The sequence below is a fragment of the Nanorana parkeri genome, unplaced genomic scaffold, assembly GCF_000935625.1.
Source record: "Nanorana parkeri isolate BGI_ZX_2015 unplaced genomic scaffold, ASM93562v1 scaffold44, whole genome shotgun sequence".
Lineage (NCBI taxonomy): Eukaryota > Metazoa > Chordata > Amphibia > Anura > Dicroglossidae > Nanorana > Nanorana parkeri.
In genome coordinates, this window is record NW_017306312.1 from 1,624,161 (window position 1) to 1,646,934 (window position 22,774).

At 40.7% G+C, this 22,774-nt stretch overlaps 1 protein-coding gene across 1 annotated transcript in view; it reads left to right on the forward strand.

Annotated features, from left to right (window-relative positions):
- LOC108800300 (dynein heavy chain 11, axonemal-like) overlaps window positions 1–22,774 on the forward strand; it is a 321,998-nt gene that overhangs the window by 233,368 nt on the left and 65,856 nt on the right. The window contains exons 67-70 of the mRNA XM_018572279.1: window positions 647–769; window positions 6,113–6,317; window positions 11,826–11,990; window positions 21,220–21,360. Coding sequence (XP_018427781.1) covers window positions 647–769; window positions 6,113–6,317; window positions 11,826–11,990; window positions 21,220–21,360 — 634 coding nt within the window. The remainder of the gene's footprint in view (window positions 1–646; window positions 770–6,112; window positions 6,318–11,825; window positions 11,991–21,219; window positions 21,361–22,774) is intronic.

Here is a 22,774-nt window from a genome sequence, read left to right on the forward strand (position 1 = left end):
AGGTCAAGGACCCGTAGTTGATATGTGATTTTGTTTTCATTCTCTTCTGCCTGACCTTAAGGGTCATTCCATAGTTACACTAGGGTGCAAGTCAACAGTGATGTGAAAAAGAAATTAAAATCACCAGGACTTGCCGCTGCAGCTGAGGACGTTGCATTAAATTGTTCTGAAAAATCTAATGTAATTCTAATCGATTCATCCAGCTAACGTGCTATACCTAATCTAATAGGAAAAGTTGTGTGATACTTACCTTTGAGCTGCTTTTGGCTGTTGGCACTGAACACAGCTGCATCAACCAATCAGTGACTCTGCCTGAACACAGGTTCCAGCAATTGATGGAATAGCACATGTCCTGATACTGAAGCTACATATGCGTATTTTCAGCTTGCATGGTAGTAATTATCTCACATCTTTGTCCATTATATTAGGTTAAAAGACAGCAATGGGGTGAGTTTGGTGGCAAAATAAGTTGTTTTTAAAACAAAAGAACAGAGGTATGTAGTAATTTGTAGCAACGCATTAGCTTTTATTAGCTGCTTAGAGGTGATCTGTGATTAGTGACCATGGATCACTGCAGTCCAATGCTCTAGTTATAAGAAAACATCAAACAGTTTAATCCATTATTTTTCATCCAATCCTCATGCAGGTACGTTGATGTCATTGAACAAGCAGTCATGGCAGGAGACCCAGTTCTGATAGAAAATTTAGAAGAAACTATTGACCCAGTGCTTGATCCCCTGCTTGGTCGACACATGCTTAAAAGAGGAAGGTAACCACTGATTCTCTGTCTAAGTCTATAAGTCTATAGCCAGTCACAGGAATTACCGGGACAGTAGGAAGTGCTGTGACAATCCAACAGCCCGGTTTGTTTTTCACTAATTGGTTTGTAAACATGCCTGCTGAGATCTGAGTGTGCAAACTAAGGGTTATGGGGGTAAGAGGGCAACACAGTCAAAGGTATGTCAATTGTTAATGGCTGAAATTATCCAAAACAGCCTGTTATTATGTCCCTCTGAGAATATTTAGCCTTGGGGTATCTGGCATGTCTGCTGGTACCCACAGATTTGAGGTCATTGCCTGATCTGGACAAAGTAAGGCAGATGAGACAAGCGTTATGGTGACAAGTGTTTGGTCATCCAATGAGTAGAATGTCACCTGACAACATTCTTGCCAACTTAATCTCATTGTGCCATTGATGCCAGAAAAAAGGTATTATCAGGAGGTTTGGCCAATTTACTTAACCTCCAGAAGAAATAGTTTGATTAATATATTGTGTTGTGACATTGCAGAGACTACTAAATTCTCAATATGCTTGAACTTAAAGCTTTCTGGTCACAATTAATTCTTGCGCTGTCATATGAAGGTTTTTGTTTTTTTTTGGTTTTTTATTTTACCAGATGAAAAAGAGGATTGTACCTGTGATTGTATAGAAGCACTGAAGATGGGCAGACAGGTTTTAAAGGACATTCACACTGTGACCTGTATGATTCCAAGCTCTCTAACAGTGCTCAATGAATGACGAATATTGGATCTCTATTTGCATACAATGGCATATATACTATTATGCTAATAGACTGTCTACCTTCCTGCATTCTCATATGGTCTACCTACCTTCATTTACCTATGTGCCTGCATATGGAGACTGTTGTAGACAGTCTCTATATGCAGACTAGGATAGACTAGGTTATTATAAAATCTTTGCTGTTTGCTTGCAAGGCTTTCGTCACTGATTGCTCTACATTTCTACAAGGATTCATATATCCTCATTGCTTTCCCTGCATATTAAGACAGGACTCCTACATGGTCAGAGACTTCCATTTTTTTGTTTAAAGCTCTGATCAACCAACCATATTTTCCAAGTTTATTACCTTCACAGTTCCAGGTTCATGATTGCTTTTCACCATTGCTACTTCAATTTGTATGACTGTAAAATGGTATATCTACACAAGAAGTGCAGAACCTCACTAATAAAACCATCTTTAGTTGCCTGGATCAAATTGCTGGGAGAGTTTATAGCTCTTCTGCTTCTATGCAACCTCTGGTGGCAGTATACTTCTTTGTGATTTTTTTTTTATATAACCATCCCTATGATAATTTATGAGAAAGTTGTTTTTGGGACATCTGCTTATTAGCAAAGTACATCTTATTGGCAATCTAAAAGTACAGATGTTGTTACCAACGTTTATGGGGTGTTTATGATGAGTGTGGTCTTTCTACACTTTAATGTAATTGATCTTCTTTAGGGGCTGGTTTTCATATTTTTGTGAGATTATTAATAAAACATTTGCACCTTTTTGTAAAATCAAATGCAGGTGATACTTTCTTTCCCACGCAGCTCATATAATACTTATACTTTTGAAGTTATGGTATCACCAGTGACCTAAAATAATGATTAAGATTTTGCTTTTGGATCTACAGGTTTTTGAAGGCAAGGGTCTTACTTCCCAGCTGTTATTTTTTTTAACTACTCTTGTTTATTGAAAAATTGAAAAATCCCTAATAATATTGACAACCAGTATTAATAAACGGCCTTCCTAAGTAAAGCATAATCTGAAATAATGTTTTCCCAAAATAAATGTCTTTATTTTTCCCTGTAATCTGAATTTAGGGCCTCATCTCCAAGTCCTCAAGACCAAATCTTAAAGTGGACTTTCTGTATACTCAAATGCTAACATGAAGCTGTTTTAACAGTCTTGCTGGGATGAATAAATTATAAGTAATAGAGGGATAAGGTGCTGTCCTTGTAATCACAGGCCTAGTTGTTTACCTGACATTGGTAAAGTGGAGGGTCAGAGGCTAATCCTTCCAACTAGTACAGACCATTCCTCCTAGCAAGACTATTGTCATAAAGGTCCAATTGAACCTATGCCCAACCACCACCACCTATCTGCCACTGAAGTCTCCCACAAAATCTTATGCAAATGTTGCCTTTCTAAATAGTGAACCAGTGTTCAGGCCGTTCAGGCACTGTGGACTGCAATATGTGAGGAAGGAGGGGGTGAGAACCTAAATACAATGATCATTTTCCCTTTCCTGTGTTCTGACAGTAGCTCTGGTATTAGGAGCGAAGTGAGGTGTAGGTACTTTACAGTGCTTGCTATGTTAGTTAGACATGATAAAGCAGAGTACAGGTTTACATTTAAAGCATAATTCCATAATTTCTTTTTGGATATAGAGAAGGCAGATTAAATCGTTTGCTTGGTTTTTATCTCTGTGTCTCTTTTGGAAGGATTTCCTTTCACTTCCTGCCAACACAGGAAGTGATTGAAAATCTCTCCAATGAAAACACAGAGAAAAACACATTTTCATTGGACTGAGGAAAGGTCAGAACTACTGACAATGTTTTTATCATCATCTGGGCCTTTCTATCCTATTGACACAACACATTTTTTGTTTGGGCAATGCAAGGACAGACAGTGAAGGTATGTCTCCCAACATATCTATGTCAACAATTACCACTCTGTGTAAGCAAAATTGTAACAGTTTCCATTAGTGACAGTAGATATTTAGAGTGATATTAAACTCAAAATGTTTTTAAGCTATTTCAAATTCTGATAACACCTCCTACAATGCATGCTGTTCCTTAATGTTTAAAAGTTTTAGTTTCCTTCAGAATCAGCTGGTGCCCTGAGCACTGACCCTGATATCCTGTTTCAGGGTGGCTCCTTTTACTTGAAGGGTCCTGTGGAGCCACTCTTGTGTGTGCGAGTAAGTTATGTGTATCTGCACAGACACACAGGCAGAGCAGGGCAAACCACTCCCCTCCCCTTGATCCTCTTCTCCCCACTCCTCCTTCCTCATCCCTTCTCCACGATAGTAAATGTACAAACATGATTACTTTAAGTGCTTGGGGAAAAAAATAGTTGCTGGGCCATGTATATTTGTTTGATCTGGATTCATTTTTGGAAAAATATGGAGAGTTTGATACCACTTCAAGGATCCTGCAAAGGTCAGAAGAATGTGAAGAACAAGACCAGCTGATGATTTCATAGTCCTATCCTAAAATACAAAATGTATCAGAAAGGAGCTTATGGGGATAAAATATAAACCTAGAAATTCTGAATTCGCTATCCTTTCCCTCTTCTATCATAAGGAGACCTTTTCTGTTGCCTGTGGCCCTAGAGGGAGGATTCCCCCTGTCTTGATGGCAAGTGTGTGTGGGACGCAAAATGAGGCAAAACAACTGATAGAGCTTCTAAATCTTCCCATAAACAAAGCTAAAAAAAAGGAAAAGTTTTAAGCCTTAAAAAAGCTGCAGTGTGTCTTATGAGTAATAAGTGTCTTGTCAATCTCCTCACCTTTACCATCGGTATTAGCAAGTGTCTTCATTTCCGTAAATGTATCTTTTTATCTTAATTACAGCGTCTGAGATTTCATCAAATCATAATATATACATGGTGTTTTTACTGCAAATAGCTAGCATTTCATCTCTGATTAGGGTCACTTCATTATTCCCAATGTCTAATTAAGCTGATCAATTACAGTAATTTATTTTGAAAGCATAGTAGAGCTAGCCCAGCTAGTCATCGTTCCAATTACCTGCTAATACAGGATGTGTGTATGTGACTGGAGCTGTATTAGCCTCATGTGTTTTTTAAGCCTTGCAAAATGTTTGGCTTCCTTACACAAATGTCCTGACAGCCACCCCCAGTTCATAACTGTAGCAGAGCCCTTAGCATGCTGAGTATTGATCGAGTGGAACGCGCTTGCACAGTTCAACACAACTTTGAAAGGTATGTTTAATTTCTCACTCTCTTGGGGGTATTTGATTCAAGGAGTGATTTTGTAGCGTGTTGTGACTCAGAAAATGACTACTACTTAGAGCAACATTGGTTGCGACTTTGAATTTCAATGACTGTTGACTTCAAAACAAATACTTTGGCAGACAGAGGTGACAAGAAAACTTGAAGAATCAACAAAGGACACAAATTCCATATCAGAATGTCAGACAGTAGGTTTAAAGGGGATTTGTCTCCAGGAAAAGGGAAAGAGATCATCGGTTACATAAAATATTGTTGCTGCCAAGTTTGTCAGTTTTCAGGTTCATTTTAATGGTAAATTCTGTGGATCGGTACCATTTTGAATAGTTGTTGTCAGTGTCCAGGGCTGCCAACTCATGTAGTTTTTTAGATAGGGCTAGAAATGTACATAGAGGCATTCAAAAACTCTTTTTTTGTAGCCCAGTTTACACATAAAGCTAAATGGTAGTGTTGCAGGACATTTTAAAACCATGTCGATATTTCCTTGACTTAACAGATGATCACACACCAATCTCAGCAGGAATGTAATAGACTAAAGTATTTTCTGCATTGCTTCAAAATATTCTACAACACTATAATCTAGCTTTATAAGGAACTAGAACTATTTTATTAAAGTGACCAAACAGACATTTGCTGCTGGCAACCCAAAAACAAAAAAGGAGGCCACTAGCCAACTGGTTGGCAGTGCTGATGTTCTAAAATAGCTCCTTGTCTCCTTGGGTACACATTAACCATTATTTTAAAGAAAGAAGTTTACTTTTTTTCTAGTTCCTTTTGGCCTTCTACCTGTGACCTGACTGGTTTCTTGGCCTTGTTACTGCCAAAACCCTACTCCTTAGAAGCCATGGTTTTCCATACCGTGCACTATTCATGGCCAACAAGTCTGACACACTGATGTTCTGGATGTACAGTTGGTTGTTGGGGCATAAAGATATGACTACCATGGCTTCACTAACAGATTAGAAATGAGGACCATCCCTCTTGTCTTTTTTGTTATATATTAATATAATTATATTATAAAAATATAATAATAAACAAATATAGTTTGTTACATAGGGTATGGCAAATTATGCTCTATCAGGCAATGTTGTACTTTAAGTATTCCAAAGGAAGACTTTTTTTTCCTTTAGCCCTCCTCTTCCTTTGTCATAACCAGTCCAGTTGTTCTGTTATGGTGACAATTAAAAAAAAACAAAAAACTACCAATATAATTGTCACAAGTATACATGTAAAAGTGATCAAATTTGTACAGAAGTTGAGATACTTGGTATCTTTTTTACATGTGTTATGACATTGATTACACCCTGTTGTTGTGTGCTACCAAATATTTTAGAGTTGGTTTTGCTTGACAGATACATCCGAATTGGGGATAAGGAGTGCAAGTTTCATCCCAAATTTCAACTAATTCTTCACACCAAACTTGCCAATCCACACTACAAGCCTGAAATCCAGGCGCAGACCACACTAATCAATTTCACCGTCACACGGGATGGATTGGAAGATCAACTGCTGGCTGATGTGGTTAATTTGGAGAGACCTGACCTAGAGCATTTCAAGGTATAGTTATTTCAAATTACACCATCATTTAAAAATAAGTATTTACTGTATATTTTATACACCTACTTTTTTTCACATTTTCACTATATTAGTATACTTGAAATGTTTACAAAATAGAAATATTTTTGCTATTACAAAAACTAAACTGTAAAGATAAAGTTTCAGTATAGAATAGTACAATATAGTATTACCCTGAGAATTACCCAGAGCTTCCCTCTCCCTCTTTACGTCTCTGAATTTAGCTGAGTTCCCACACTCAGCGCACACTTTGGTCTAACCCCTGCATCTAGGGTAGCCACCTTTTTTCAAGCAAAACCCAAACATTCTAGCACCACATGGCAATTTATTTCGGGAGAGTGAGGAGAGACAGCCAGGAAAAAGAGCGAGGAGACAGCCAGGGGAGAGAATGAGGAGAGACAGCCAGGAGAGGGAGCAAGGAGAAACAGCCAGGAGAGAGAGAGCAAGGAGAGACAGCCAGGAGAGAGAGCAAGTAGAGACACCCAGGAGAGAGAGAGAGAGAAAGAGAGAGAAAGAGAGAGAAGAGAGACAGCCAGGAGAGACAGCCAGGAGAGAGAGAACAAGGAGAGACAGCCACAACAGAGAGCCAGGAGAGACAACCAGGAGAGAGAGTGGGGAGAGAAAGCCAGGAGAGAGAGAGGCAAGACCGCCAGGAGAGAGATAGAAAGAGAGGAAGGAGAGACAGCCAGGAGAGAGACAGTCAGGAGGGAGAACAGCCAGGTGAGAGAGCGAGGAGAGACAGCCAGGAGAGAGAAAGATGAGTGACAGCCAGGAGAGAGACAGAGCAAGTGAGCAGACATAGCAAGGAGTGACATCTTGGGGTTGATTTACTAACCTTATAAACACACCACGAACAAGTATACACCTCTGTAGTGTGTTCCCTCCCAGCATGATCTATGGGTGGAATCTAAACACCTTTGTAGTGTGTACACACCCAGCAGGTGTGTTGTGCAAAGCCCTGCCCTGAATTGCAAGGTGATGTTGTGTAAATTAGCTCCACCTTGTGTTGCTTGCATTGATGAATGCAGGAATGTAAATGCATGAGCTAACCATTTTTGTCTAAACTGTGAAGCAGCATTATATATGCATCATGTGCATGATTTTTCCATATATGGCATTAGTGGAAACATGCTTATAGAGACTTTTTGGTTGATAAATATGCTTTGCTGTGTAAAAATCACACACACCTGGTGCGTGCATGTGTTTAGGTTAGTAAATCACCCTCCTTGTGTCCGTGATTCAGTTCAGGGTAATACACTGCAGAATTTGGTAAATGTGACAAAGCACAAAGTATCTGAAAAAGTCACATATTGCTGAGATCCATGTTTTTTTGGCATGAGGGACATTGGGGGCGATATGAAATAAACAACACTCACACTGGTTCATCCCCTCCCCCACTCCCCACAATCCTGTGTATAAATTTAGCATTGAACACGCCGTAGATTGTAGTGTATGCGTAAGATGATGAGATAGAGATTGGAAATGTACGGTACGTGTTGGAAATACAACAGCATATACTGATGTAATTTGTTTGAGCTGTATATGGCTCTGTAGTACAATGTTAGTCTATATGTGCATGCTTATCTATGATACACAGGAAGTTTTTTTTCTTTCTGTTTTCTTCACAATGCTGTATTCATATGTGTAATGCTCTTCTAAGCAAATAAAACTTAATTCAGCAATCGTCAAGATCTAAACCCATAACCAACAGAACAAACCATCAGAGCTTAGTCACAGTGGAGGTCTATGCCCGTACTGTGCATGAAGCGTGGCTGCATATGACTTCTTGGTTGGCCCTGTCTGCTGTAGACACAGACACAGTACATACAGGACTCAAAACCCAGACTGTCCAGGTGAATCCCGGACAGGTGGCGACGCTACCTGTATCCTGCCCCAATGCACAGTCTTCATAATAATGTGCATTAACCCATCATTGACCGGTTTCCAGTGTATGAGCATTAACCACCTCAGTAACCATTCTCATGATTGTGTACATTAAACTCTATGCCAAGTCTTCAGATAATCTGCATTAACCCCTCAGGGACCAGACTCCAACATGTGTTCATTAACCCTTAAGTGACAAGCCTCTAGAACAGGGGTCTCAAAGTACCAGCCCGCGGGCCAACTCCGGCCCGCAAACCAGTACTATGTGTCCTGCAGCCAGCTGACAAGTCAGGCATATGGTCACGGACCATGCAACTGACTTGCGGGAGCAGCTATATGGTCTGAATCTCTGTTGGATGCAGATAGCAGAGCTGCTTCTGTCAGCTCTGGTACTCACAAGCCCCGTTTGGTCAGAGCTCTGACAGTTCTGAGCTCCAGCCGAAAGGTTGTATTAGTAAGGTCTGCACCAGACCTTACTAATCACCACTGGATCACCTGGGAATGATGTGCCTCCCCGCCTCCTCCATGCAAAGATGTAAGCAGATGAGGGGGCTCGCAGAGGGGAGTGTATTATTATGTGTGTGGGGGGGCTTGGTTACATGCAGTTACAAAAACAATCGCTCTCCCTGGATACACGATCATGTATTCAGGGATAGTGACTGATTCCTAACTACATGTAATCATATCACATACCATTGCATGCGGTGTGCAGGTGTTTACATGCAGCGGCTGTCATCTGATCATTAACTTGAATGGGTGACAGTTTCCGCTTGTAAACGCTTGTAACACGCACAGGCATTAACACTGGTATCGAATATAGTAGCGGCCCCCCATGGGACAAAAGAATGTGTTCAGTGGCCCCAAGTAAATTGAGCTTGAGAGCCCTGCTCTAGAGCATGTCGATTTAAAGTGATATTAAAGTCAAAAGGATTTTAAGCTATTTCAAATGCTGATTAAATCACTTAAATGTTTTAGTTTCCTGCGGAATCAGCTGGTCACCTAAACACTGGTCCTGACTTCCTGTTTTAGAATGACTCATTTCTCAAGCAGTCACAATTGTGTGTTCCAGTGAGCTGTATGTCTCCACAAACACAGCAAATCAAGCTACCCCCTCCACCCGTCCCCCTCTCCTCCAAACTAGTAGATGGACAGCTGCTGGAGCCTGCACTGTCCTTTGTGATCTTGTACTGGACAGGAAGTTCAGGGAAGCTGAGCTAAGAGACTTGGAAGCAGCTGTTTAGAAACATGTTGATTGTAAGTGTTTGGGCAAAAATGTAAAGCATTGCTTTGCTGGGCAATGTACACTCAGTGGCCAGATTATTATGACCACCTGACATTTGTAGGCAAATTAGCTATAATTAGCTATAATTTTGCGCTAAAGTTGCTAGAGGACCAGACCATTATAAATAGGGAAGCAGGTTGTTTACCACGACAGTAGAAGTGATTTTTTTCTGAAGATATGGGTAAACAACACAATTAACAGCCTTTGAACGTGGGATGATTGTTGGCGCTCGGAGCCATGGAGCGAGTATCAGCAAAACAGCAGAATTCGTTAAATGTTCAAGAGCAGCTGTTGTTAAAGTGTTTAAAGACTGGACTGTCAGCCAAAAATCTGGGTATGAACGTGCGAATTGTGGCCGTCAGCGACTAGTCAATGTTAGGGCAGAACGGGGGGTGGCAAGACTGGTACAAGACAACAGAAGGGCAACAGTGCAGTGTCAGATTCCTCTCATCACCTTTCAACATCTCGTGGAGTCACGAGGCGGCTCAACGAAGTCAGCTCGTCGAGTCATCTCGTGGCCCAACGAAGTACTGATGGGGTGGTCATAATAATCTGGCCACTCAGTGTATATTTGTTTGATCTGGATTCATTATTGAAAAAAGGTTTGAGAGTTTAATACTTCTTTAACCCTTAATTACCATCCTGCAGCGTATAGGCATTAACCCTTTAGTGATCAGAACCTTTAGTATGTACACTAACCCCTCAGTGACCAGCTTGTGTGAACCTAACCAGTAGAAGGGCTACTATGTCTGGATGGCGTCTACGCTGCACGCTGACACTTCTTCACTGGAAGGAATTAGGAACCTCAGCATATTTTTCTATATTTGGGGGGGCCTTTCACATACACAGGTATAACATCTTCAGGCACAATCATACCATGGACTTGATGATTGTGATGGGGGATGTGGGAGACACAGAACACACACAGAGACCAAGAGTGGTTTTTAGGACCCTTGACCAGAGGGTCCTTTATTAGGGCTTCTCAACTTTAGGATACGGCAAGTGTAGGAGCAATCTGGGCAAAACAAACGGCTAAAACAGCAAGGGATAGCAAGTGTTAAGTCCAGGGGCACAGGGCAGCAATCCAGGCGGAGTCCAGGGACACAGGGCAGCAATCCAGGAACAGCAAAGGGGTAACAGCCGCAGTGCACAGCACAACTGGAGTCCAGGGAGACAGGCAGCGGTCAAGGCACAGCAAAGGGGTAGCAGCCGCAGGGCACAGCAAAAGAGGGTCACGACTCACACTTAAGGCATCCGGTCACTCCGCAGAAGAGGGATCCACATGGGATGGTAAGGCAGGAGGCTTTCTGTAGAGCTGGTCTGTGGAGCCTCTTCAGTGTTCGAGCAGGACAACAGTTCACAGCTAGTAAGGCACTACAAGTCCCAGTAGTCCCTAATCAGGGAACACACATTCAGAGCTAGATATCCCAGCAGTCCTCATCTTCTTCTAGTCTCTTTCCAATGAGACCCTCCAGCCATGAGTATCTCATGTCTAACTCTGAAGTAAAAAGAAACTCTGGCTACTCTGAGCACAAGGCTGTTAATTGTACCTGGAGTCTTAGCATTCTTCTACCGGAGACCAAATGGTGACAAAAGTCTAACTTTGTCCTGGTTTAGGATACAACATATCCTGTGCTTCCTGTTGAGAGGAGCCTCATCTCCAGACCCCCCTGTGTGAAGGACTGCATGGGTAAATTATGTAGATCAGCTGACTGATTAACATGAGGCCTTTTGAACATTGGTTCTTAGAGGTTGTTCATTTCCAAACACATCTAATATTTCAAAGCTAATATTTCTGATCTACGTTATGCTATGATTTTGTATCTGTTGACATTATTACTATGCTATGAGCTTTGAGAGTAAAAGTGCACTGCATGTCTGTATGCACACAGCTATATGGAGTGTGTTTAAAAAACACATGCATTTTAAAATATTTGAATAATTATTGAGACAAGCATAACGCTGTTATGGTAAAATTATCATATATTTATCTTAAGATATTTTACATCTCAAATGCCTGCATGGAAGAAAAAAAAAACCTCACTTGATTACATGGAAAAATGCAAAATAACCAAAAAAAGCATTTTCAGATTTTTTTTTCTTCATGTAAATGGAACAAATTAACAATAAATTGGTCACTAAAAAGTACCTGATAAGGGCCTAAATTATACTCCCTTTTCTCTCTGGATATTAGCCATGACCTTAAGCGCTTTAGAACTATTGTAAAATGCTGAATAATAAGGAAGATTAAAAGGTAGCAAAGTGTATTCCCATTGTTAGCTCGGTTTGAATTACAGGTCTAAAACTTGCCATTTTCTTTTCAGTCTGAGCTCACAAAGCAACAGAATTATTTCAAAATTGAGTTGAAAATGCTTGAGGATGAATTACTGACACGCCTATCGGCAGCAGAAAGTAATTTCCTGGGGGACACTCTCCTGGTGGAAAAACTGGAAACAACCAAACACACAGCAGCCGAAATAGAAATGAAGGTAAGTACAGCATTGTGATGAACTGCTGTCTGTTTGGAAATATACAGCAGGATGTTGGAGATCAAAAACAATCTATCAAGATAGAATGAGAATATTTTGTCAATTGGCTTTTCTCCAAGATCCTGGGATTTCCTGTCTTCGCAATAACAGTCTGATTATATCATAGGTGTACAATATCTTTAATACATGGAAACTGCACAGTGTTGTGTTGTCTTGTATACTGGAAGAGAACATTGGTGTTGTTTCTTTTGTTATTTTCACATGTAAGGTGATTTGAAGTGCACCCCGCAACAAGTAAACTCAATTGATAAACCGCTAAGGCAATGCAAGAGGCATTACAGCTGTGTATGGAAAAAGTGACAGGAAACACTCCCCACCAACACCCAGTGATACTCACCCTCCCCATGCTTCTCCACCAATCCATTTCTCCTTCAGTGCTGAGAGCTCTAACTACATGCTGGATAGTGTTGGCGCTTACACAGAGTTTATTTAGATACATACCCTGTTTCCCCGAAAATAAGACCTACCCCGAAATTAAGACCTAGTACAATTTTTGGGAATTGCTAAAATATAAGACCTACCCTGAAAATAAGACCTTGTTGTGACCATTCTCAGGGCCGGTGATGGCATAAAGGGGAACTTGAAGAGCCGCGGGAGAGAATTTGCGGTGCCAACTAAGCCAGCGGTAGAGGAAGCGAGGCGGCAGCGCAAGGAGCAAAGCCACATAAGCCGATGTTTCCTCTATAGTGCCGGCTCCTGTCACAGGCGGAGTGATACCAAATGCACTCCGCCTGTGAGGAATCATAGTGAAAGCGCGCTTCGCTCATTCTGGTTACCAAATTGCTCTTGGAAAGGTATGACACCCCTGATCACCCTATTCTTAACTTTGCCATTTTGGATTATTTCATTTGGATTTGCATTAACTTTAGATTGTTGTACATTAAAAAAAAATAAGACCTACCCTGAAAATAAGACCTAGTGTGTGTTTTTTGAGCCAATAAAAAAAAATAAGACCTACCCCGAAAATAAGACATTGTCTTATTTTCGGGGAAACACGGTAGAAGAGTGATGGCAAAAAAAGATCAAATGGTCATTCCTATCAAGTATAGGAATTTCCTATATACCTCGGTGCTTCAAGTGGCATACAAATGACATGCACCCAGCTATACACTGGGCAGAAGTTTTATAAATAAACCTACTAGTGTACTGTGTTAGATAGCTTTACAGGTCCAGGGCCATGATAAACCCACTTGTGGCATCCTGTCCCTGAAGACTCTCCTGGGAGTATTCCTACCGGAGGGGGTGTAGACTGTAGGAACTGAGCAGTTGGCCTGTATTGGCAATTGCCAATGTTTGCCAGCAGGCGCTCTTTCAAACCACCAGGCAGTACATTTTAGAGGCTTTGGCCCTTTTTGAGAAGCTGGCTTGTAATAATATTCTTGCTGGTCCTGCTTTGGGGTTAATGTTTGAGATTGAGCTTTACAAGAAAAGGAAGACATTGCAGTTACAATACAAAACAAGACAAGATAGCAAGGAGGGCCCTGCCTATGAGAGCTTGCAGTCTAAAAGACAAGCAACACATATATTAGTTAGGAAAATAAATAAGAGGTGCCTTAATACGCCATTGTGGCAGTGTGCCTTCTATTTGCAAATCTATGCATCAAAATCCTCTGTATTTAACCTCAGCAGTTGAAACAGATTAGTTAAAAGAGAATTATGGGGGAACTTTTTTTCCACATCGTTCTCTTCAGGGTCACGGGAGGACATATACTAACCTCCTTAGTAATCCAAAACTCAGTATATAGCGGGCTATTGCCGCTATATACTGAGAGCACTGCAGACGGGATGTCGAGATCCACCTCGCTGGCTGGTTGACAGCTGGCTCTACCTATCTAGAGACAGAGCCAACTATGCCCTTCCCTGTCCGTTCTTCCAGTGAGCACTGGAGGCTCGGAGGGGGCGGGGGGTGAAAGGACCTCTTTACTAGACGGCTGGGGGATTCTCCTTCGAAGCGCTTCGGGAACATAGAATGAAATACACTGAGGCAGATTCACACATGCTCAGTTTTATTATAACAGTTTCTCAGTCTTTATACTGTATAGAATGCTGAATCAACATTTAAACTGTGTACCGTATAAGCACATACTGAAGAGAGGTAGTGTTTTTGAGAAATAGATAAAAATACAAATTTTGGAGTCATATAGCATTAGTCATAGATAATTCTTATCACTAACGGCCAGCTCCACTATACCATAAGAAAAGTGCAGAGTACAATACAGATAAACAAAAGCAGACATAGACTGAAAATCTACTGAATACTCATTTTAAGACTTTCTTGACTTTTAACATATATTTCTAAAGAGGACCGGTATTATATTGAATTAAAAGGGGCTTGTATTGTATTATCAAATGATACTTTCAGGGGGGAATCCCTGCGGGGAGTGCTAGCTGACAGTCACCGCTTCAAGCTGACCTGTGACAATGAAGCTGTCACAGGTCTGCAGGGAGAGGATCGTGAAGTCAGTGATCGGTGGTATGTGTTCACTCACTTCCTGATCAATAGAGCTGACCTGTGACAGCTTCATTGTCACAGGTCGCTTGAATTATGGGGAAGTTTTCTTCCTGTCTAGCTTGAATTTGTTCTGGGGACCTCCATTGTAGTGTTTTGTATACTACCCTACTCATGTGCACCTTTCAGCTGAGAGTCAGACCAATTAGCTGTGCAGAAAGAGGTAGCTCTAAAATTAAATTAGACATTTCTGCAGTTATAACTGCATCCTGAATAACTTATTCGAAAACTGGTATATTCTATTTAATAGGGAGCAGATTTTTTTGATGGAACATACAAGGGCTCTGCTTTCAGGTAGTATCATGCTGTGTGACCATTCTAATTTGCAAAGTAATTACAAGATTTTCCATTAAATCTATCAGGTGACACAGACTTCAGCATCTACTATGTTTACCTAGTCTTATGTTTACCCAGTCTTATGACGAAAGTACTTGCAGATCTTTTTTTCATTTATGATGACACATATCCTGCATCGTACCATCAAATTAGCGTTATTTTTGGACCTCGAATAGGACTAATTTTGATGCATGAGCCTAATTATATTCTCGGGTTAATTAGAACAATCTTTCCCACAAGGAAAAAGTAACATGTAACTTGAAAGAAATGTATTATCAAAAATTAAGAGGCATAGAAAGACGCACAATCATCCCTGATTAAAATCATACATCGGGGGACCCTGAGTTACGATGTTAAATCACCACAAACCTTGTTGACAATTTCAGCTTACAATAATTATGTTGATTTAACCTACAAATATGTTTTGTATCTCTACAACGGATGGTGTGTTTCTCCTTTTCTCCAGTACTTATCTGCAGTGCAAGTTTGTCTTCTAAGCTAAAATGATCCCTCGCACATAACTGTTGCCTACACTGTAGAACATTTGTAGGTCTGCAATAGCAATATTCTAATAATATTAGAGAACCACTGCAACATAATTAGAGAAAACCTATACTGAGAAGAACGTGCCAGATGTCATTGTTAACCTCATTGTTGTGTGAAAATGCTAATCGTCTGATTTTCATGTTGATTGAGAAGCTTCAGCTATGCACATGAGCAGTTTTCTAGCATTCTCAGCCAGTTACCAACTTCCAATCAAAAAAGGATTGAAGGATCACAGCAACCTGCCAACTTGCCTGCCATATGAATATCAAAACTGTTGGTGGTAATTTGCCAGTCTGACTTTAAAGCTGAACTCCAGCCAGCTGCTCCCCCCACCAATTAAAAAAACACTTCTACTTACATAAATCTGTAGCCACGTGATGCTCCAGGTCTTAAGCCTTCTATTATCTCTGTTGAGGAGAAGGATCATTCTTTCGTTTTCCCATGCCTTCCTGGGTGACATGGATGCTTCCTATTGCACAGCAGAATAATATCATGAAGAGGCGACTGGCACAGACTGCAGCAATTGGATCGACTGGTCATCCCTTCCAGAAGAGGCGCCAGCGAGGGACACATTAGGTGAGCAAAAATAACAAAAAAAGCAATACCATGTTATTTTTATTACATTTGCTGAATGAGTGAGTGGAGAGGGCGATGGGAGACCATTGTCTAGAGATGGGCTTTAAGCTTTAATATGTGTAATTGACTATCTCCCTGTTTATTACATTCCTCCATCCTCACAACAGCTGGAATTTAAAACTAGACTGAAAGTACGAGTAGCTATATATGATGCTGAACTAAGAAAGGCACAGAGTTTCTACTCTGCTAATCTACTGCTGATGTTAGATACATTTCCTAGGCCAAAGAAAAGACAGGTATCAGCGTGCAAAGTACCGGAACCATGAAGAGAAGTGGGTATGGGGGGGGAAGCTTGTCTGCTTTTGTATCTTTGTTAGAATTACTGTTGGATATAGAACATTAAATTTGATATGGTCATGTACACAGACATCTCAACTCTTCCAGACGTTCCGGGAGTCTATAAGATAGCGGCTCCTGGGCACCAGGCAGAGAAACATATTCACCCTGAAAGCTTTACTATGCTCTATCTTGCAGAGTAAACCTGTCCCTGCTATCTGGTTGTTTTTTGACATCGGGACCAAGTCAGTCAGAGGGGGACCTCTGACTGACCCTCTGTCAGTCAGAGGGGGGAGGGGGGGGGGGACAGCATAGGAATGAATGGCTAGGCTTCTATTGGCTATTTCAATCTGCAATAGCCAATCAGACTAGGTATTGCACCTGTCCACTGCTGCTGTCAATCAGCAGAAGTGGACCTGAATTTCTCCATCAGGTCCTCCTCTGCCGATTGACAGCAGCCGAGGGTGGATGCAATAGCCAGCTTGCTATTGGATATTGCAAATTGAAATAGCCAATAGCAATCTATCTATTCATTCCTATGCTTTTGTTTTTGTTTTTTTGTTTTTATTCTGACAGCAGCAGGTGTCAGAATACTACAAACAAAACAGCAGATAGCAAGGGAAGCAAGGAAGCATTAGCTTCTTTGCTATCTGCCATCATTTCAGGGGGGGAGACAGAGAGCATCTCCCTGAAATGAGAAGGGCACCTAAGGCTAAAAAATGTGGTCACACTGTCCAGAACTATATATTGTGGGTGAATAGAGGATGGGTATATCTGAGATAGCCATGGTGAAATAATCATGGCATGCTTCTCATGCTTCTAAAACTATGAAGCCAGCTTGAAGTACACCTGTTAGTTCCTAAAATATGCAAAGCTATTTACACAAATGCACAAAGCGATTTTAGCGTTGTCCACTGAAATTACCCATCTCATTTTCTACAGAACAGAAGAAGGTAAAGAACTGTAATAAACTCTGCTAACATCCCAACAATGTATATAACTAACCTGGATTAGTCCCACTTCAACAGAGGGTGTTGTGATTTTTTTTAGTGGCTTTTTACTTCTTTAAAACCCTTCAATACTTCTATGGTTCCATTCACTCTAAATCTTCCCAGTTAACAATGCACACAAAGTTGGCTGCTGATTATTATTCAGAGTCACAATTTGCTGCTTGACCTTCACTTTTTCAGACTGTTTATGGTCGTAGCACATTTATTTGCAGAGGTTACAGAGCAATGAAGGAACTAAATTAACACCATTTATACTGTTTCTGAATATTTTGGAGCCCATTATGCACATTCCCCTAGACCTATGAGCATGAAATATGATTTCTAATATTCATAGCATTGCAATGAATATTTCTGTCTGGCTTTGTGAACACAAGTGTTTTCTACAGCATTGCACAGTATTCAAATGTTCATCCAGGAAAAAAAGATGAAGAGTTTGAATGGCAACACCCCTCTGTAGTCACTGGTAAATATTTTAACTATAAAAAATATAATTTTTATTTTAATAAAAAATAGCAATAGATGGTGATTGATTGATTGATTGGTAGCTAAGTAGATAGGTATAGATCAATAACTCCTTCCCTTGTGTAGCACCCTGTAAGCAGGAGTGCTTAGTTAAATTTAGTTGTTTTCTGATTCTGATTCAATAGTCTATGCTCATTTGGTCTCCCCTAATCAGTCTGTTATCGTTTGCATCTGCCTGCTGCTAGGTGTATCCTTGCCACAGAGCACAGCAACAATAAGAGATTATTATGAATATTTTTGTCTCCCTGGTCAATCACTAGGAGGTTTGTGGCCAGTGGTACATGCTGGTAGAAGACATAAATATTTGGGGTGGACCATTTGAGATTATCTTTCTCCCACGGGCCCTGCCTGGGGGGAGGCTGCTATGAAGTGACTGATTTAGCTAGGCCTGGAGCCTAGGGGACTCACACTGAGACTATGTGCTCACACTGAGGCCTGAGTCTGGGGGCCCAGTGGCTGATACCAAGGATGAAGATAACAGAGTAATTTCAACAAGCATGGGGAACCTGAGAAGTGAGTCTCTGCTGTAACTGGAGAGTCTGTTCCTAAATGGTCTGGTGACTTCTGATTCAAGTACTGCTTAGCCAGTTTCTCAAAACACAGATTGCCACATTTGGCTTAAAGGTCCTATATCTGTGCTGGCAGCAGATCGTTTGTTCATCAGTTTAATGGAGTCTACACCATTCTGGATGTCCTTAGCCCTAAACCCTGAACTGACTGATTTAGCTAGGCCTGGAGCCTAGGGGACTAGCCATTTGCTCACACTGAGGCCTGAGTCTGGGGGCCCAGTGGCTGATACTATGGATGAAGATGACAGAGTAATTTCAATAGGCATTGGGAACCTGAGAAGTGAGTCTCTGCTGTAACTGGAGAGTCTGTTCCTAAATGGTCTGGTGACTTCTGATTCAAGTACTGCTTAGCCAGTTTCTCAAAACACAGATTGCCACATTTGGCTTAAAGGTCCTATATCTGTGCTGGCAGCAGATCGTTTGTTCATCAGTTTAATGAAGTCTACACCATTCTGTAATGTCCTTAGCCCTAAACCTCTATCCCTGAGTTCCACAATAAAAGTTCTTCAGCATCATATCTACAGTCTGTATCTCTGTTTATCGGTTGCCACAGAGGGTAGTACGTGCTATTGGGGCAGCCAGGTTGCTAAAATCCCTAGACAGGCTAAGGAAGACCTGCTCATACAACGGCTCCTTCAGGGGTGAGCACTACACTTGTTTTTTTAATTATTATTATTCCAATTTTATCAGTTGCTCAGTGTGGGCATACCTGACCTTATATCTGGAAGAGAGCATAACAAACTTGTTCAATGGTTGTAAAAACCAGACAACTAAGAGGGTAACTACAGATAGATAATGAGCACTTTGAGTTGACCGTGCTCGTTATCGCAACATGTCTGAAAATGTTTGTGTTTCTTTGGCGGTCTATAATGATATACTATTTTATGTAGATCCTAACTCTTTATTCAGGTTGTATGCTGCATTATTCACAGGATTGTCATAGTTTGTTTATATTGTGAAACATTAATATTAAAATCAAGGAAGGGTCACTACAACTGGAAAATTGTGGATAAATCATCCAATGGGTCCAAGCACCGGTAGCACTTGGTCCCATTCTGATCTATGCTGTGGTTGCTGAGCTAGCATGATTGACAGCACACTCCCCTTCCCCCTATGGCTGTTCAACCAAGCCGCTCAGCAGAAGACAAATTTTTAATAAGAGCTGAGTGACAAAACACACGGAGGAGAGGTGTTGGTGACAAAAAGCACACAGAGAGGAGGGGGGCATGGCCGACACCATACACAGAGGGTACCATCTTGTCTTGAATTGTATTGTGGCTGTAATGTCTTCCTTATATTGTAAAGCGCTGTGCAAACTATTGGCGCTATATAAATCCTGTATAATAATAATAATAATAATAGAGGGTATTGACACAGTATGCACAGTGAATTAAATTAGTTTCCTTTTTTCTTTTGACCATTTTGTTCACCTGGTGATCCTGCCAGTAACACACTTCCTGTCCTAGACTGACAGTGCACACTCACTATCCTGTATCTATGGAGGAGCAGCTAGGATGCTTGCTCCTGTTGTTTAATACAACCCCCCTTATCTACATAACATAGGGGAATGGTGCTCTGTAGTCCACAACTGATATCATTGTTTCTGATAACACTGCAGAATGCACAGGACAGCACTGGATAGAATTCACAGGTATAATCTTGCACTTATCAATAAGATCTAAGAAAACACTTTTCACTGTATATCTCACAGACCAAAATGTAGCAAACGAGACTTTCATTGTTATTGTTTGCATACGCTTTAGGAAATGTCTGTGTGTCATACATTTCTTAAATCGGTCCCTAAAAAGAGCAGGCCACAGATTGATGACAGTAGTCACTTAGCTAAAGCCACACTTTGTCTGTTATTCATGTCTGTTACTGGGGTATCAAAAAACCCAGGGATCAAACCTTAAAGTGACATTAAACCCTCAGATTTTTTAACATAAACCAATACTGTAATGTGTGCCTTACTGTAGTTCCCTTCTCTTTGCTGTTCTTCCTTTTAAATCCTCATGTCTTCTCATGCTTGGGGAGAACTTCCCTTTGCAGCTCAGGGCCTCTTCCTGTAGTGCTGGCTCAGGTTACAAACCTACACACAGACACCATGTATCCCTTCCAGAGACAAGGCAGTCTGCTGCAAAACAGAAGTTCTGCAGAGCATGAGAATGTCACTTTAATTCTCTTTACCAACATAAAAAAAAAATGTAAGGATAGTTGTTTTTTGATGTAGCAGACTAGGGTCTTCTTCGCACATAAGGCACCCACATGCCTCATTCCTTCACAAATCCCAAAAATAAGAGGATTATTCTTCATTTCAGGATAGTGGGCAAATCAGTCCTTTTTGCCTCAATAGCCAAATGTGCATCTAGAACCTCTGGTGTATAGTATAGATACAGCCTAATATTACAGAGCCGTTTATCCCATAACCTTCATGGTTATACATTCTTGTTCTTTATTGAAAACGCATTAACATTGTCATGCAGTACAACTTTTACACTCTGATTATTATTTTTGTACACTCTGATTAGTATATGTCTGAACCGATATAATGTATACTCTCATTAGTATATATAGGAGACTAGATACAATGAGTGAATCAATAAATTGACACCAGCTAAAAGATGAGTCACAAATAATTTGTTTCGCACCTCAGTACCATTACAGCTTTACACTAAAATGAAGCATGGTTTGAGAAAGGACAAAAAAAAACTTTTTTATTTCTCTTTGCATTGAACTTTAAAAAATGTTTTTTCTTGTGCACACAGGTGCTAGAAGCTAAAGTCAATGAAGTGAAGATCAATGAAGCTCGGGAACATTATCGTCCTGTGGCTTCAAGAGCCTCTCTCCTCTACTTCATTATGAATGACTTGAAGAAAATCAGCCCCATGTACCAATTCTCTCTTAAGGTTGTAACAAAAGAATATTCAGTGTCTTATTGTAGCTCTATGGCAAGCCATTAGGGAATAAGCCCACCTAAAACCACAACGTTTCTTTATAAGAAAGCTGCAAGATCTGTGCAGTACAGAAATTGCAATAGCCACATGTGAAAACTGAAGGGAACAAAATGACATGATGTCAGTATTTTTTTTTCTGTGGGACATTTGGAAATTCTAACAGTGAATGTGGTTTCGTTCAGGAAACTTAATTTATTCCAGAATCGAATGTGAAAATCAAACGGAAATTTCGAACAACATTTGTCAAGTCTCTGATGGCATTATCAAATGTTCTAATGAGATTTTTGCATGAATGTTCATAGGAAAATGCTATGGCTATGGCTATCTTAAAATATGGGAAATGTGATAATCTCACCTATCTCTGCCCTCACAAAGCAGAACATTTAAAGTAGCCGTACATATCCAAATAGCTTTAACAGATGTTTACTTAAAGGAGAACAATGGTCGGCTCAGTAGATCGGGAAGTGAGCGAACACATACCGGCATTCGCTCACTTCTCGATCCTGTCATGGCTCTCTGCCGTGACAGGGGAGGGGCTGGATTTCCCCCTCCCTGTTCTGATCCTCTGGCGCTGATTGGTGGAACGGACGGGGGAGGGGGCGGGTACAGCTGGCTCTGCCTCTAGATAGGCAGAGCCAGGTGTCACTCACGCAGGTGGACGGATGCAGACATAATTGTCGGGATCCGCTTCAGCTGCGGCATCTCAGTATACCGCGATCTGTAGCTTGCGGTATACTGAGCCTACGGTGACGGGAGGACGCTAGTTTGTGTCCTCCCGTTACCCTAAGGAGGACTATGGGGGAAAAGCCCTAACCCCATAGTTCTCCTTTAAAAACGAATTATTTTATATATTGCCTTATATATGTACTTTGTTTTTGCTTTATTTCACTCTCTCTTTTTATGTGATTTTTAGTGCATCCTGTTGCATATTTTTCATATTTGTTAATGATTTTTTATGTGTTATGAAGGTCAAAAAAAGTATAGTTTGCAAGGGGGTATTTAACGTGGACATCTAGTGGTGGTAAGGAATTAATGCAAGGACAGTGCTACACTGGTGGTGAATTTTGCAAAAACAGCGTTTATTTTACTTTAAATCCCTGGGAGACTTTTTTTTAATTGTGCCAGGTTTTGGCCTTTAATCCCACAATTTAGAAAAACAGCATTCTATGTAATTGAATTAGTGACCTGCTGCATGTCTCAATGAATTTTATTGGTGACGTCTTGCAGGTTATCAAGTCTTGGTACATTCCGTAACCTCATAACAATAAATAAATAAGTGAGGTTGCTTGTTGGATGGTTAAGCTATCTAAAGGCTTTACTCTGCATAACACCTGCTCAAAACAAGCCTTTCCACTAACACAGGAGG